This window comes from Seriola dumerili, unplaced genomic scaffold, assembly GCF_002260705.1.
Source record: "Seriola dumerili isolate Sdu_G_001 unplaced genomic scaffold, Sdu_1.0 BDQW01000011.1, whole genome shotgun sequence".
NCBI lineage: Eukaryota > Metazoa > Chordata > Actinopteri > Carangiformes > Carangidae > Seriola > Seriola dumerili.
In genome coordinates this window covers 877,405-894,029 of record NW_019174266.1, presented here as the reverse complement: position 1 = coordinate 894,029, position 16,625 = coordinate 877,405, and the positions used below count along the sequence as shown (strand labels likewise).

Sequence of the window (16,625 nt, the reverse complement as noted above, 5' to 3'; positions counted from 1 at the left end):
TCTCTTAGACCTTAGTGAAGCCTTCGTCACGGTTGATGGTGCAGTTTTATTGGCTCGTCCTGACGAGCCGATGGGTACTTCGGGTTAAGCGTTAAGTTGCTTTAGGGCCAATCTTACTCTTAGATCATTGTCAATTAAAAAAACGGGAAATTCCTTCCTTCCTGATGCTGTTATCACCTTCAGGTCTCATTCTCCTCTGTCCTTACATCCCGTCTCCTGACTGTCTCATTTGCCGACTTCCTTTTAAATATATCGTAGTGCATTTTACTTAAATTGGAGATTTGACTGGGACCAAAGGCGCTGTGTTATAGATACATGTTTAACCAGGGGTATCTGAGTGGAGACATGGTGCTGAGTTTAAGGAATTCACAAAAGAAAGAAGAATTCAGAAATATTTTCAAATCTCAATTTTGAATTTAGAAATTGTTGTACTTGTTGTTATATGCGGCAGTGGTTCTTGAAGTTGGGTCTGAGGACCCCCAGCGGTCAGGGAGAGGTGGTTCCTTGGGGTCCCCAGCAAAAAGGGGAGTAATCTATGTTCCCTATTATTCCATCCATAAGTAAAACAATGACTGAATATGTGACTATTTCTCCAATTGGTTTCAAACACTTTCTGTTAAAGCAAAAATCCCATCAGATGGGGGACTCTGGGTCAAGATCTCATCAAATGGGGGCCCCGTGGTATAATTTGTGTCAGTAGGGGCCCTTGATGTGAGAAGGTTTGAGCCACCACTGATGATACGGCACCTGGTAATCAGACTAGTGCAGTTCTGCTTTCAACAGCTGTTTTTATTTATATATTTTTTCAAAAAACAAAATATTTACATCGACTAGTGACCTGGAGAAGATCATTAATGCATGAGCACCTTTCATGTAAATGAATGTAGCAGACTGCACTGCTCTGTAAGTAGAAGATCCTTCTCGTGCCTCCAGATTGTCTATAAAACCGTAGCGAGGGTGTTAACTGGCACCAAACAACGCGACCCTGTGACCCTGTGTTTTGGCTTCTCTCCGCTGGCTGCCAGTCAAGAGATTTTAAGGCTTTACTGATCACGTTTTAAAGTTCAGTGGGGGTCTGGCACCGAGCTACATTTTCTGACCTTTTCAGATGCCTGCGAGGCCGAGTGCACTCTCAGATCCTCAAACATGGGGGGGGGGGGACTTCTTGCTTCTCGCCATCTGGTCTGAAATTGAGACGCAACCGAGCGCTCGCTGTCAGAGCTCGCTGCACGGCCAAACGCCCCCGCCGGAGAGAACCTGAGGCCTGCCGAGTCAACACCGCCTTTTTATGAAGCAGCAAAAAAATGCAACGCAAAGACACCAACGGCATCACTTCTTTGTCTCTTCTCTCTTTTTCAGAACAAGAGCCTGAAAAACAAACTACTCTCGGGCAACAAACTTTGTGACGCCTATGCTGAAGAGGTAAGGGTGTTTAATTAGCACGTTCCATTTTTATCACAATTATAATCAGTTTTCAGCTCCAGCTACTTAATTGCTCATTGTTCATGAAGTAGTTGCAATTCCCGCTCAGATACTGAAGGCGGGTTTTGTTCTCCTGTGAGTAAACAACATTAATAAAACACAAATTATAACATAAACACGTTACTGTCAGTTTTACTGTATTTATAATAATCTGAGGATTCAATTTTGTCCTATTCATTCAAATTAAATTAAGTCATTCATCATGATATTGATCATGTATTGTAACTGTAATTGGGGGAAAACACAGTGAAAGATTCACAGAAAGTCCCACTGAAGGTTAGAAAGAGTTCATCCCTGTCTCCTTCACTCTCCCACAAACACACAAACTTTCTCAGCTTTGTACGTCTGGTGAGTCTCGGATAAAAACTGGTCTTGAACAGCGAGCGCTTTGATGGCTGTATAGTGCAATCTGAGGGGCTCGGGTTGAAGCGAGAGCAGCTTCAAGAACATTTTGCCTGTCATTTTTTTTTTTTTTTTCTGCTGTCACTTCAGCTCTGCTGCCAGTTGTTATGGTCAGCGGCGTCCACCGGGTTCACATCCTTAGTGAAGCCTTGAGCTGAGCTTTCAACTGCTGCTGACCAACGCTCAGGCTGTAATTCAGCCACGCAAGATCACACAAGGCGCCGGGTCCCGCGGCCGTTTCCTGATGACATGTCCGAGTCAGTCGCAGCCGGTGCTGTGTAATCGTGGGCTCGGGCCTCAGCGGTTCCCAGCGTTTCCTGTATCCAGGCCACAGTAATGTGGAATAACTTTAAATTTTTTTTTTTTACAACATAGAGCAGCGTGGTGATGCAGACAGCTTGATAGATGGCAACCTTGGGAGTGGAGATGGAGATTTTTCTTTAGAAATTCCCTGGGCTAGACCTCCCCTACGGCAGCCGACGCTTGTTTGATCAGTGATACAGAGGACATTACCAAGGTTTTTGAATGACAGAACAATTGCATTTTCAGGTGTAGAGAAGCAATTATGGAGCCTGGCAGGTATCAGAGAAGGAAACTGTGACATTTGAGTCCCTTAAATTAATAATCTGTAACCTCAAAAAAAAAAAAAGAAGTTAAGTTTCTCTCACATCTTACCTCAGAGATGCCTCCAGCCCATTACAGACAGCCCCAGTCCCACCTCACTCGGAGGTTAGCCTCTTTCATGCACTTTCTTTCATCACCCTCTCTTTGAAAAACCTTAAACATGATGCTGTCGGTGTTTTCTGTCCAATTTGAGCGGCTCATAATTTTAAAAAACTGAGTGTGGAAAACACACTCAGTTGGAAGTTTATAAGGGAACACCTGGCTGAAAACCAGAGCGGTCTAATGCAACAGCTCTGCAATAAACCCTTCCTTCGTGACGGCCCGCAGAACCTGTTTCAGAGAGGTTGTCGATTCACCTGTGCGGCCATTTTGGAGGCTGCAGTTTGCGGTGCTGTTGAACTGTACCGTGGTACATTGACAGGTGTGTCTGTTATTAATATGTCCAATACACCAGTTAGGGTAGAAACACCTCTTGTGTATAACGCAATACAGTTCAACAGCACCACGAACAAGATCATGAAGTTGCATCAACACCTCTCGGAGACATTACAGTGCACTGATCGTTAAAACCATCATGAAGACAGGATTTACTGCAAGACCATTGTGTCAGACTGCATTAGTTTTAACTAAGTGTACTTAATTAACTGTGTGTAATCAGATGAATTCAAGTGCAACACAGATTTATCAGCGCTTTTTCTATTTTGCTCCAGGACCTCAAAACATTTTTCTTTTTCCCAGTATATCTAAATCTACTATTGCTACAATAGCTGAACACTATTATGTTGACTTACTGTATTAAATAATTTCAGGACATAAATTATTAATTTGAAGCTATGCATCAGAATTGAGATAAGAATAAAAAAGACTTAAGAGCCCGTAAAGCTCCTGGTCTAACAGCATCAGCAATGACGGACTAAAGCTTTGAATTATTAATAATAGCAATAATAATCTTGATAATAATAATAAGAAGAAATAGAATACACACAATTAAAACACAACATTTTAAGAGAAGTGCATAAACGCGGAGTAAAGCCTGTATCATAGCTACTTAAAGGCTGAGGTGAAAGGTTTTCATCTTTCTTTTACAGACATGCAGCGAGCTGAAGTCTGTTCCGTGGCTTTCGGGCGTAATTGACAAAAGCTTCATCCCTGATTATCTTTCCTCTGCCGCTGGGAACCTTAAATAAATGAGCAGGGTCAATATATGAGGTGAAGGACTCGGTGACAGTCTTGCAAAGCTCAGCTAATATAATACAGGTGAATTTTCCCATGGTTACATCTTTTTTCTTTTTTACACACGTCACCTCACATCAGCGGCGACACTGGCTCTGATAGTCCGCACGCCACAGAGAGAAGAAAAGTGTTTGGAAGCTGTTGATGTTGGAAGAGCGTTTCATCGACCCTGACGTCTCCTCCAACACCGAGGTTATTCTCCAGTTCCCGCTGAGACACACGGAAAGATTTGCGTTAAAATTACAGACCTCTTTCCGTCTACTAATCCTCCAGCTGAACATCCCTGACATTTAACCGGCCAGTTATCCAAGCCATCATCACACATTCAAACTCCGAGATGATGATGGCACATTGGACTGTGCAGCCAAGTCTGATTATAACACTTCAGGAAAGAGTTGGAAAGAGTACAGAGGCTATGAAGGGCTCCTGATTGAAGTTGTCAGCGGTCCACGCCGAGCCAGAATGTTCCCAGCGACAGGAGTAGAGACGACACGGCGACAAAATACAGCTGGTTGGCTTTTGTGCTTGTAGTTGACAATATCTCAGCAATCTCAGTAACACTGAGCTGTGTTCTTGCCCAGTGGTTCTTGTCTGCCTGATTATTTCCGCAGAGCTGTTATCAAGGTCAGTAGACTTCGAGTTCTTTAGGGAGCAAACAGCCACTAGAATTTTTCTTAGAACTCAGGTAGATGGAGGTCACTGTCTTCAATTCCCTTCGGGAGGCTGTAAAAGTTGGAGTAAATCAGCAAGAGGCACATTGTTCCACGGCCCCCTGCAACAATCCTGTAAAGTTATTTATGTTTAGAGGTTTAAAGGTCACAGGCTGAACCTGTAATCACACTGTAATTACCGTAGAGACACAGAAGGAGACGGATACTTAAGCTGCGAAACATTTTCCACGGCAGAAGGTAATCGCAAATCGCTATTACGTGTTAGTCCACGGGAAAGGAAGTAAACACACCACCCGTAATCATAGTGACTGTTGTTTATATATAATCTCCGTCTGGAAACAATGTTTGTACGAGTATTTATTATTGATCTATTGCACATTTCAGCGTGTCTCATGACATGTCGGCCGTGACATCAAGTGTTGAACCTAGAACACGGTAATCATCTCTTCATGCTTTCAATCTCTTCATCTTTTCAATTAAGACTTCCTCAGAGCCAGAGTTTAAAAAAGAAATAAAATAAAAATGCTTGAGATAAAAATCTTTGAATCTTAAATCACATGCTTTGAAGCTGTGTCCAAGAACTGAGATAAGACCAGATCTTTTCATTTTCTATTTTTGGGGGGTTGAACTTTCTAAGCACAAGCACCTTTTGTTGCACACGATACACTTTAAGAGTGAGATGAGTAAACAGCTGCTTTTTTTCTTTAATGCGCGGTTTGCATCCTCGTCTCGTGAAAAAAAAATTGGCTTTTCGGATTTTCCCGCATTGTATCTTTGGAACACGTTTTTATTTGGTGTGGTAATCGTTTTTTTTTTAAGAAAGCTGCTTTAACTTGTGCTTGGCTTTCGCTTGCTTATGTGAGGTGGAGGATCGAGGCTTTGTGCTCTTAATCTGTGTTGTGTGGTGAAAACTACTCAGCTAAAAAGGCGTGAAATTACATGTTAACGACAGTGTAAAAATGGTTGTATGGTTGCTGTTGCAGTAATATGCATGAACTGATCCTATATCCTCACTGACTGTAAAATTGATAACTTAGTAAGGTCGCCTGAGTTGTGACTATTACTCTGACAATAACAATAACAGCTGTTGAAGCGTCTTCAAAATGCACAAACGTCTTTAAAGGTTTTATAATTCCTATGAGGAGATCTCAGATGTGTAGAGCAGCGCTGCAACAGGTGATTCTTTTAATTATCAATTAATCTGCTAGTTCATTTAATCAGTTAATCCATTAATTGTTGTAATCACTCTACAAGAAGAGTGAAAATTGTTTTGAAATATTGTCTAAAACTCTGACATGCCAACAGTCCAAAACCCAAAGTTATCCAGTCATTTACAATTACAATACAACAGCTAATTTATTAAATTAAAAAGCTAGAGCCAGAGAGTATAACTTGTCAAATGACTAATTGATTAATTGTTTCATCTCTAGTGTCGGAGGAAATCATTTTCTTAACTGACAACACCTGAATTGCAGGTATGAGGGTTCCCACACAAAGCGACCATGTAACTGCAAACTGATATTAGGTTTAGGTCATGTGTTTATGTCCATCATGCCCGTATCTGAAAAAATAAAAGTGCTCTGTGCTTTGTGTTTTAAGATTGTGCTGCTTTAAAAAAAATTAAAATAAAAAATTATAATATTAATAATAATAATGTTTATTTATATAGCAGAAAATTACAAAGAATAAAAAAACAAAAACAGCAACACAATATAAGCAATGTAAAAAAAATATGTGAAATATTTAAAGAGATTATTCAAAATCTTTGTGAATTCAATCATTAGTTTTACCTCGTTTAAAAACCTTGTTATTTCACAGCTTCAGCAAAGACAAATCAAAGATGTGTCTTTGTGTCTCATTTCATGGTTGAATTGTGCAAACCCCGATCTATTTCACAGTAAGACAGATGGAAACACTTGTCCATGCCAAGTTTCTCTATTTCATCTCAGAACCCGTTTGGAAACACAGTAGTGGAGCTGTCGATGTTCAGACGTGACCACATGCATGGAGAAAAGGTTAGCAGCGTATCACAGACTTCAGCAAGTTCAGTCAGGAAACTCACTGGCAGGCGGCCACTGGCCTGACTCAGCTGTGCGTTTGTTCGCTCCACCAGTCACAAACACTTCACAAATACAGCAGTCCGTTCCAACCGGAGAGGAAGCTCGCCGAGCTTCCCGGGCCTGTGTGACTGTGTTTGAGCTGTACTTCCCTGCGCCACACGTCTGGCTCTTTTCTGCTCCTTCTGCGGTTCATCGGAAAAATGTCGTGCAACCTTTTTCTGGACCAGACAGCCGATGTTCTCGGGGGGGAAACGTCTGATAGCTCAGAAACCCCCGAGTCAATGTCAAGGTTAAGACCGTTCTGTGGAGGAGCTCATCTTTTCCTCGAGAGCATGAATTTATCACCTCTTTGCTGTTTTGTCAAATTTATGATGCCGGCTGCGCAGTTATCATTTGGATGAAGGGTGTTTGTTACATTTCAGTATTTCAGCTCTGTTATCGCTAGAATTACATTTCATTCTGGCATCAGGATTTTATTTTATACCTGAACCTTATGCAGATGAAATATAATACTCGGGATTTGGGAGGATTTGCTGTAATGACAGATTTCAAGGTGAATGGCCTCGTGGAATTAATTCTGCAGGGCTGTTTTGAAGGGAGCAGCGTGCCATCATCGCCGTGTTGTATTCTGGTGCAATTTAACCATGTAGGAAACAGATCACACAAGCCTTCAGTAATGACACATCAGTTATTTTACTAAATGTTCTTCTCTTTCATTTATTAATAGATGTACGTGTGTGTGTGAGAGAGGGAGAGAGAGAGAGAGAGAGAGAGAGAGGACACCAACACCATCTTTACTCGTCAGTTTTCCTCTTTCATTAATACATTTACAGTTTAAAATGACCTGCGAGTGCTTTATACATAAGTTAGAATATCAGATTCTGAGGTTGGTGTCGCTGTGTTTATTTTTTTGGACATTTTCTAGACAAAACAATCAATCAGCAGAAATATCAACAACAGTAGTTGCAGTAGTTCTGTTTACAGCACGTATTAGACTGGAGATGGTAAGATTATATAAGAAGCAGGGGAGATGTTATAGCCACTGACATGTCTCGTCATATATGTCCTACTCTATCTCTCCCTGTGTGCATCTCCGAGCCCGAAGACATGCATTCGTTTTCCTATCCTATCAGGAAGCAGCAAAGAGGTGACATATAGCACTTCAGCTCGTTCGTGCAACCGGCCAATCATGTGGCAGCAGTGCAAAGCGTAAACTCGTGCAGATTACAGGTCAGGAGCTTCAGTTAATGTTCGCATCAAACAATCAGAATAAAGACAAAATGTGACGAGCTGGTTTGAGTGTTTGTGAAACTGCTGATCTCCTGGGATTTTCCCACACGAGAGTTTTTTACTCAGAATGGTGAGAAAAACAAAAAAAAAAAAAAACATCCAGTGAGCGACAGTTCTGTGGACAGAAACGCCGCCTTGATGACAGAGGTCCGAGGAGAATGGCCGGACTGTTTCAACCTGACAGGGAGGCAGCTAACCACTCTTTACAACCGTGGCGAGCAGGAAAGCATCTCGGGGGGGCAACATGTCAGACCCCGGAGGTGGATGGGCTACAGCGGCAAGAGACCACCTCGGTTTCCACTCCTGTCAGACAAGAACAGAAATCTGAGGCTGCAGTGGACACGGGGTCGCCTGAACTGGACAGCTGAAGACTGGGGAAACAAAAAAAAAGCGTGGCCCGGTCGGATGGATCGTGAAATGATGGAACCAATCTTTCCTTGTGTCAACAGTCCAGGCGGCTGCTGCTGGTGTGATGGTGTCAGGAATGTTTCACTTCAGGCCCCTGAATATCAGTTTGAATGCCACAGTCTGTGTGAGTGTGAGTGTGTTACTGACCATGTTCATCTCTTTATGGCCACATTACCATCTTCTAATGGATACTTAAAGCTGGGGCGGGCCGATAAAACGATAGCGGATAACTATCACGAAATTAGGACTGAAAAGGATTTTTTGATTTCAGTCATGCATATTTGATCATACTTTGAATGTTTGTACCTCAGAGTTTTTAAATGCTCTGCTGTGTGGCAGTATAACAGTTTAAAAACCACAATCGACATGTGGCCCAGCCCTTCGTCCAGCACGATGATGCTCCACGTCACAGAGCAAAGGTCGTCTCAAACTGGTTTTGTCGACACGATAATGACTTCCCCTAGTCAGCAGACCTGAATCCGGTAAACACCTCCGGGATGTGGGTGGAACAGGAGATTGGCAGCATGAATGTGCATCTGACAAATCTGCAGAAATGATGCGCGACGCAACACGGAGCAGAATCTCAAAGGAGAGTTTTTTCCAAGCACCTTGTGGAATCCACGCCAGGAGGAAGCGAGGATGTTTAGAGAGCAAAGGGAGGAACCACCCGGTGTTTGTGTAGTGTTTCTAATAAAGTTCTTGGAGAGTAAATGTAGTTAAATGCCATGTAATATTAAAATGGCTCATGACTCATCCAGGAATCAGAAATCAGAATTCAAAGCGGGGGTTTCTACACGTATGAATGTTTGATGTTCGGTCGCTTTAATAATTTGTTGTTTTGGGAGATGATGTATTCTCCCAGCCTCAGTGATGTACTCTACAATACAATTAGTTTTGTGCAACGTGGAGCATACAAGAGCAGAGCCTTAAAATAAAACAAACGTACTGCTGTGCTGTTCTACTCCATTCACTATCCGTACTGAATAAATCAGATTATCCTGACTGAAATGATGGAAATAAAATATATACTTTGAGTGAGTACGCATTGGCCGCCCGCCAGTCACCGGTCTGCCTCAGCTCGCACGCTACAGCCAATCAGACACACTCCACAAATAGGGCAATCTGTTTAAACGTAGGGGGGGGGTGGGGGTGTAAGCAGGTCTGTGGTGCTGCTGTGAATGCTCATACATAAGTGCATGCTGAAGACGTCTGGACACTTTTCACACCCACCACCTCGTCACGTCATGTCACCTGTTTACGTCTCTGCTCTTATGTGAGCTGGAGCAGTTTTCCCTCTTCTCTCACCGGGAGGATTTATGGTGCAGTGAGCTACAGGCACAAACCAGGGTCTTTGTCTCCGAGGAATGAAAAACCCAGAAGAGACAAAAACACTTTGAAAACGACTGTGCAATGAAAAGAGAATAGAAATGTAGAAAGGTATCAGTGTAATTAATAAACTAATAAACACACACCAGCCTGATAGTTGAGGGCAATTGTGAGAAATGTGTCGAACCCGCAGAAAACTACCACCCAACTTTGTCGTTCCTCCTCAGCGCTAATGGGAGCGTTTTAGCCTCTTTAAGCTCGTTGTTTTGGTTTTTACAGCCACAACGTCACCACTCTCCAGCCGAGGCAGTAAACTGTTTCCACCTCCAATAAACCCGCTGTACTGTACGCTTCCTGCCCGGCACCCAAAGACAGTTGTTGCAGATGAAAACGAAAGCTAAAAAGAAAGATTAGAAGCAAACATTAGAGGAAGTATTGGCTGCGTAAAGAGGCAAGTGCTATATCAACTTCATAAAGAGTATATATGACAAATGTCTGTTTTGCAGAAAATAATAGATAGCTACACAAAACTGTGAGTTATTAGCAGAGTTAGTTCAACTGACACTAAACAAGAGAGAAAGAATGACAAAAACAGTGTTCCACATACATCATAATATCAAGAGCGAATCCATCCAGAATCCATCATCCTTTGATTTTCTGATCTTGTCATTAATGATAAATAAGTAAATGATCCAAGCAGAACATAAGTGTGAAAGAAAAACATGTCTGTCCTTGGTGCAGCTTGAAACCCGAACAGGACGAAGACCATCAGTGACAGATTTCATGAATGTTTTCAGACGGTTTGGCGAGAGCTGTTAAAACTGCACCGGGCTTTTAAAAACACTGTGTCGCTGTATTTGGTTTAGTTTGGGACTGTTTGAGATGATTATTTGACGGTGAGCAGCAGAGAGGCGGACAGGAAACACGGGGGGGGTGAGAGGGGCGACACGCAGAGAGGAAGGTCCCCAGCCGGAGTCGACCGCGGTACGTCGTGTTTAATGTGGCGTGTGCTGTGACCATTACAGCGACCGGAGCGCTCCAGTTAGTGAACTGTTTGAAATGCAGGACCCGCCCCTCGCAGGATTCAAACCCTCAGGAGCAACAAGAGAGAGGCCGAGGAGACGGCGCGCATGATTTATTCTGAGTAAATAATGGACCGACGCCTTTGGCGGTTGTGAGAGCTCAGCACTTTTTAGAGATTCAGGTATTTGCATTTATAAGTTAACACTCCACAGCGTGCGACTCCGTGGCCTCTTCATGACTCATTCAAGCAGCAGCAAGTGTCTCAAAAGTGGCACTTTACTGATTCAAACCAAATTAATTTGTTCATTTTATGACCTGGGCGGCAGTAAAAAAAAACAAAACAAACTTAACCGTCAAGTCGAATATGTTGGAGTGAGTTTTACAGTTAACTCTGTCTTTATTAAACCTTACAGCAGCAGGTGGTGGGTCCATAGTCAAACCTCCAGACTAGTCGTTACTGTGAGTAACGCGAGTAATGCCTTTTTATCCATCTCATCCATGTTGCTTCACGTAGGTCGTGATTTATTTGTTAAATGTATAATACATAACTTTTCTGCATTAAAATTTCTAATGGCTCGATCCAGGGTTTTATATCGAGTTAAGTTGTGTTACTTGCATTATTCGAAATGTCTGGAGCAATTTTCAAACCCAAGGAAATGCGTCATTTAAACCGAGGTAACGGTCCGTTTCATCCGGTCGCCTGTCTGTGCCCCCCTTCATCTTTGTGGCTTTTTATCCAGTTTTAAGCCACATTTCTTACAAATGTTGGTCATTTTTAACAGTTTATTTTAACCAGATGAAGGATTTTAAGTCATCAGACGTCTGGATCTGAAGTTATCAGCGGCAGCTCGGCTCGCAGCCTCTCGAGGATGGTTTTTAATGTGAAACTGCTTTATTCAGTTTTTGTTTTTGTTTTTGATTTGTTTTGGAGAGGAGGAGGACGCCTCTGTGGACACATCAGCTGGTGAAGACAACAACTCCCACGTCACCAAACACTGTCATTTGTTGTTGTTTTGATTGAGGGACCCCTAGCTGCAGAAAATCACATACCATCGTCACATTTAGCTTTTTTCCACCTCGGCCCTTTCGTTATTTTCTGTTTGTTTTTTGTTTTTTTGTTGTTGTTGCTGCAAAATGTGGACTGTGTTTCCACTCATGTTTTTATATGTGTAAATTGAAAATGCACAAACAAACACGTGGATGGAAACACAGTTAGAGATGGAGGCAGAGTTGATACAGTAGACTGAAAACAGAAGACAGAGAGACGAGTTCAAAATGAGTCAAGGCAGTTTTATTTGCACATTAATTCATCGCAGATACAAACCTTCATAATGGCCACGGTATGAAAAACATTTTCACGTCTCGCTCAGGGACACGGTGAGAAAAACTTTCATGCTTGCACGCAGCGTTCATGCTCACATCATGAGCAGCTCTGAGGGTGGCTGTGTATCGAGCTATCGAGGAGTCGGCCTCTGTGCTCCATGTGCCCACTGATGTGCAGCAGCACAGCGGTCACTGTACGTTCGGGGGCGGCAAATAGAAGAACTGCTCTGTTTGTGTGTGTGTGTGTGTGTGTGTGTGTGTGTGCGTGCTGCTAAACGAAGACAGACAAGAGCCCAGCTGTAACCTGCATGTGTGTGGTGATGGTGGTGGTAATGTGTGTAGTGGGAGTGAGAATTCAGGTTTAGACAGTGGGCAAGAAGCCAGTGCATGACTGCATCATTGTGTGGACTATGCAGTTCAGTGAAGGGGAGATTTGATATTTTCTTCCTCTCGATAGGGCCTTGCTTTAAGCCACAGCTTTGCCCAGGGAACACTCACAAAGGACTCTTCTGCTGCAGCTGGCAGAATCCTGCTACGTGATCTAAAACCAATTTCGCTATTTGAATAAGCTAACACTTATTTCCTTATCTTCTCCTTGCAGTCCAAAAAAATCCAGGCTCAACTGAAAGAACTGCGGTACGGGAAAAAGGATTTAATTTTTAAGGTAAGCTCAAACTGAAGGGGGGGGGGGGGGGGGGGGGGGGTTGGCTTTATAGTAGCTCCAGACCATGAGTAAACAGGTACTTCAGAACACCTTGAAAGGATGATCCCATCACACAAGGTACTCCAATTAATTCAGTCCTCAATTACAAAGTCCCTTCCAGCAAGGCAGTGGCCTGCAAAATCAATTGGCCGGCGCTTAGTCCACATACTGCTAAGTCCTGTCCTCTGCCCCCTCGCATTGCAAGGACTGAATGTTCTTAGATGTGAGTGCTCACGTAATATTTATTGACATTTACTGATACATGGGCTGACCTTTCAGGTCTTGTTTGCCGTGTTAAAATGTCAGTCGACATTTCTGCCACAATGCCGGTTCTTAAATGTATGTTTTGATCCTTCGGACCCGTCATTCCTAAAGCTCTGTCAGACATAAATGAATAAAAAGGACTCAGCCCCCCCAAGACTGAATTTTATGCTTGTAGCCCAGCGCCTGAATACATTGTCCCTAGATGTCCTGTTCCTTGTTCTATTTCTAGCCTGCGAATGACGGATGCATTGACTTGTTTGCTCGGTGTCACTGCTCGTAAATCGCTGTCTCTAAATTGCATCAGTCACTCACACAGAACAGCGTTACTGCTCGGCGTTACCAAACGCTCGACGTGGACGTGTAAACATTACGGTTTTGGAGATCTGCAGAGGGATAACGATAATGTGCTCGAACTCTTTGTCTTGTGAAAACAGTCATCTTAGAGAGATGACAGGCAGTCTGCTTTTTCTCCCATGGAAAGGTCAGAGGGAAATGCATCATGTGCCTGTGACCCCCCCCCCCCTCCCTCCCTCTAGCTATTCCTGAAAACTCATCTGTATTCCCCATATGCTGTGATCAAAAGCCCAGCTGGGGATGAGGGAGCAGGAAGTAGAGGAGAGTCACTCAAGTTACGGAAATGTCATCAGCCTCACAGGGGGGGGATGTCAGTCAAGGCACCTTGACTGGGAGGCAATTGAATTGGTTATGATGGCTGTTGTGCCCTATCAAAGCAGAATGTCACGGTGCACAACAGCACTACAAGCCCACAAGACTGAAGACCAAACAAAATCAAGACGCCTCAAAACCTAATTATTTTATCCTGGGAACCAGTGCGCCTTTCTTCCAGCTGACAGGTGTGGTAATGAAAGAAAGGAAGAAAAAGATAAAACTTGTGAAACCATAAAAAGAGAAAAGGAGCCTGTTTGACAAAATGCAACAATGCAGATTCACAGGACGAGGACATCCTGCTCCTCGAAGCATCAGACGTGGAGCCGGTACTGTCGGTGTTTTCTTCTTCTTCTTCTCAGGATTTTTCCATTAATAGTCGTCAGATTTGAAGAACAACGTAAAAAAAAAAAAACAGACCCGACTCTGTGAATCCAAACCATGCGGCCCCGGCTCTAAACTGTAAACATTACACAGAGGAAGGTTTCCCCTTCACTTGTTCAGCCGCAAGATTAAAAACTTTAGAGGGACTGACCCCGCCCTCCCTGCCGTTTCCCTACGAGACAATATTTTTTTTTTCGGAGAAGGAGCCGAACACAAGCCGTCACATCTTCTTCTCTCCGCCAGTCCACTTTTAAAATTCACCCCTGGAGCTGTTTCTCCTGCAGCTCAGAGAAAGAAACAGAAGAGAAAAAATGACGAGTTGATGTAGCTGCATGCCTCGTCTATCAGAGTGGCTAGTACCCCGCTGACCCCTCACCTTTATAATGGACTCAGCAGCAGAAATATGGAGCTTTAGACTCCGAGGCACCGGCCCCCGAAACTCTACATTTCTGGGTCAGCGGCCGTGCGCCTGCGATCCTCCGAGGACTCTGCACTGATGATGCTCTCTGTAATAGAAGGACAGATAGAGTACTTCAATTAATCCCAAAGGGAAATTACAGTAACGGCTCTTTATTGTAATGCTGCACACAAACACAAAGTCTGGATCCTTTGGAAGACAAACTAAGAGCCAGCTGCTTTTTTCTTTCTTTCTGTGCGCTTGTGAGTCAATCCAGCCTGGAGACATAATTATTCAGAGCTCGACACTTTCTTCAACTCAGAACTTGGTGTTGTTTTGCAATATTTTCTCCTGAATCCAACACGTAAACATATGGAGAAATGTTTAGGGCAGCTCAAAGTACAACACTTTGCATTCTGAACGTCGCATTCAACGTCCGCCGCCAGTAATTTCATGGCGAATATCTAATATGTCGCCAGTCACTTTAAAATGGGGCTGTTTTTTTTTATCAGTACCCTTCAGTATCCTTTATGTTTCTATCAGGGAATATTTATGCCTTTCATTTACCGTTTGCCACGAAGAGATTATACACAAGCCTTTTGTTTCCGTGATTAAAGAACCAGCTTTATTACTTTTGGATTCCCTCTCGAGCAACGTCCGGCAGCTACGAATGACTTCGTCCCAAACTCCCTGTGAAAGAAAGACACACAAAAAAAATAAATAAAAGACCTTCAGAGAGAGAAGATCTGATTCTTCAGCTTCTTTGAAGAAAAACCCACAGAGGTGAATGTTGCCCTTTCCTCGACTTTCACTGCGTGACTCATCTGTCGCTGAAAACTTTGCACATCATTTCAGCTGCCCCCCCCCACCCCCCCACCCCCCCGCTGAGAGGTACAAGTGACAGTCGTGTTCATCAAAATTACCACTCTGCTGGCAGGATTCACGGCGAAAATGTGATGAAACCGGCAAATGTGCCAAGTGTCCCAAAAAAAGAAAACTGGCCCGAGGTGCAACATAAGTCTAGAGAAGTAGCCGAGCACAGCCTCAGTGCCCGTCTCTGAAACTTGCAGAGATTGTTGTCGCCGTTGACCTTGGGTGCTTCAGAATTTAAGTCCTCCTCGCACTTCATCATTTTTGAGAGGCCAGGAAAAGACGCCCCAATAAAAGTTCACGGCTCCCAGTCCATCAACCAAGCGCGGTCCTGCAGAGGCTTCGTGCGGATTATCCCGGTACAGAATTCTCTTTTCTTCTTGATGATGAATTTATAAGGAGAAGAAGAAGAAGAAGAGGAGTTCTCGCAGGGAGCTCTGTTGATCCTCGTATGGAGTTATTGGCTCATTTACTGAAAGAAAAAAAAGGGCCTTTTGTGTTCAGGGATTAAACTCCAGCAATGATACTCATTAAGGGGTTTGATGCTTTCAGGGGTTCTGCTCCTACAACTGCCGAGATTAAACTTTTCTTCTGTCTTTGATTCAATGTGGCTTTAAATGAACTCGTGCTTATCTTGACTGTCTGCGCCCTCCGGTCTCCGCACTTCTCTGTGTCCCGTGAAGGAGACCACAGGTGTCACTGACCGAAGCATTTTAGCCCTAAAACCCAAACTGAGACTTAAATCACGGCGATGCAGCTGTGATGGTGGAGGTTTATGAGCTTTCCTGTTTAAACACACCAGCCACTTTACTGAGCGCTAAAAGCGTATCACGTGCGTGGGCTTTAGTGCTCGATCAGTGCGTGTAAGCGTGTGTCATAAAACAGATTTTTAAAAAAGTCAGGACAAAAGTGATGATCAGTGAAATAATGAAGACATTTGAGCTGCTGAAGTGCTGGGGGATCAGGAAATGCTTTTGTTTGCACGGAACAAAGAGGGTTCAGCTGATTTTTAAAAAAGTCATGTCTTTCTGCAGGGGCAGCAGCTAATGGACCTGGAGCACAAGTTAACTATAGCCAAGGAGGAACTGGAGAAGACCGCACTGGATAAGGTGAATTACTTGTGTGTGTGTGTGTGTCGAACGAAGTGTGTGAAGTGCGTAATTCCCCGTTTCCCCGGAGTTTAAAGGATGGAGGTTAAGTATAAAAGTAATTATCAATATCTGTATCATCCTCAGTGATGAGGAAACTGTCGTTACGGAGGACGTTCAGCTTCAGCGGGTTGAACACATGCAGCAGCTTTAATTTATGGGCTATCATGTTGTTTTTATATGTGTTATTGACATACTGTCAGTGGGGGGGGTTGGGGGGGGGGGGAGACGGGTTAAAAATGAATGGGGAGAAAAGTGCTGATTAGAGAAACGGGTAGTTCTGGTGCAGCTCAGGAGTATTGACATGAGAGGCTGCTGTAAAACTATTTAACCAATCGTTCTGCCGATTAT

The 16,625-nt window shown here is 43.4% G+C and overlaps 1 protein-coding gene across 3 annotated transcripts in view; it reads left to right on the top strand.

The window, feature by feature from the left end:
- luzp2 (leucine zipper protein 2) overlaps positions 1 to 16,625 on the top strand; it is a 135,353-nt gene that overhangs the window by 100,093 nt on the left and 18,635 nt on the right. For all 3 annotated transcript variants that reach the window (XM_022749049.1, XM_022749057.1, XM_022749039.1), the window contains 3 exons: positions 1,360 to 1,422; positions 12,444 to 12,506; positions 16,161 to 16,235. In XM_022749049.1, the coding sequence (XP_022604770.1) occupies positions 1,360 to 1,422; positions 12,444 to 12,506; positions 16,161 to 16,235 (201 nt within the window). The remainder of the gene's footprint in view (positions 1 to 1,359; positions 1,423 to 12,443; positions 12,507 to 16,160; positions 16,236 to 16,625) is intronic.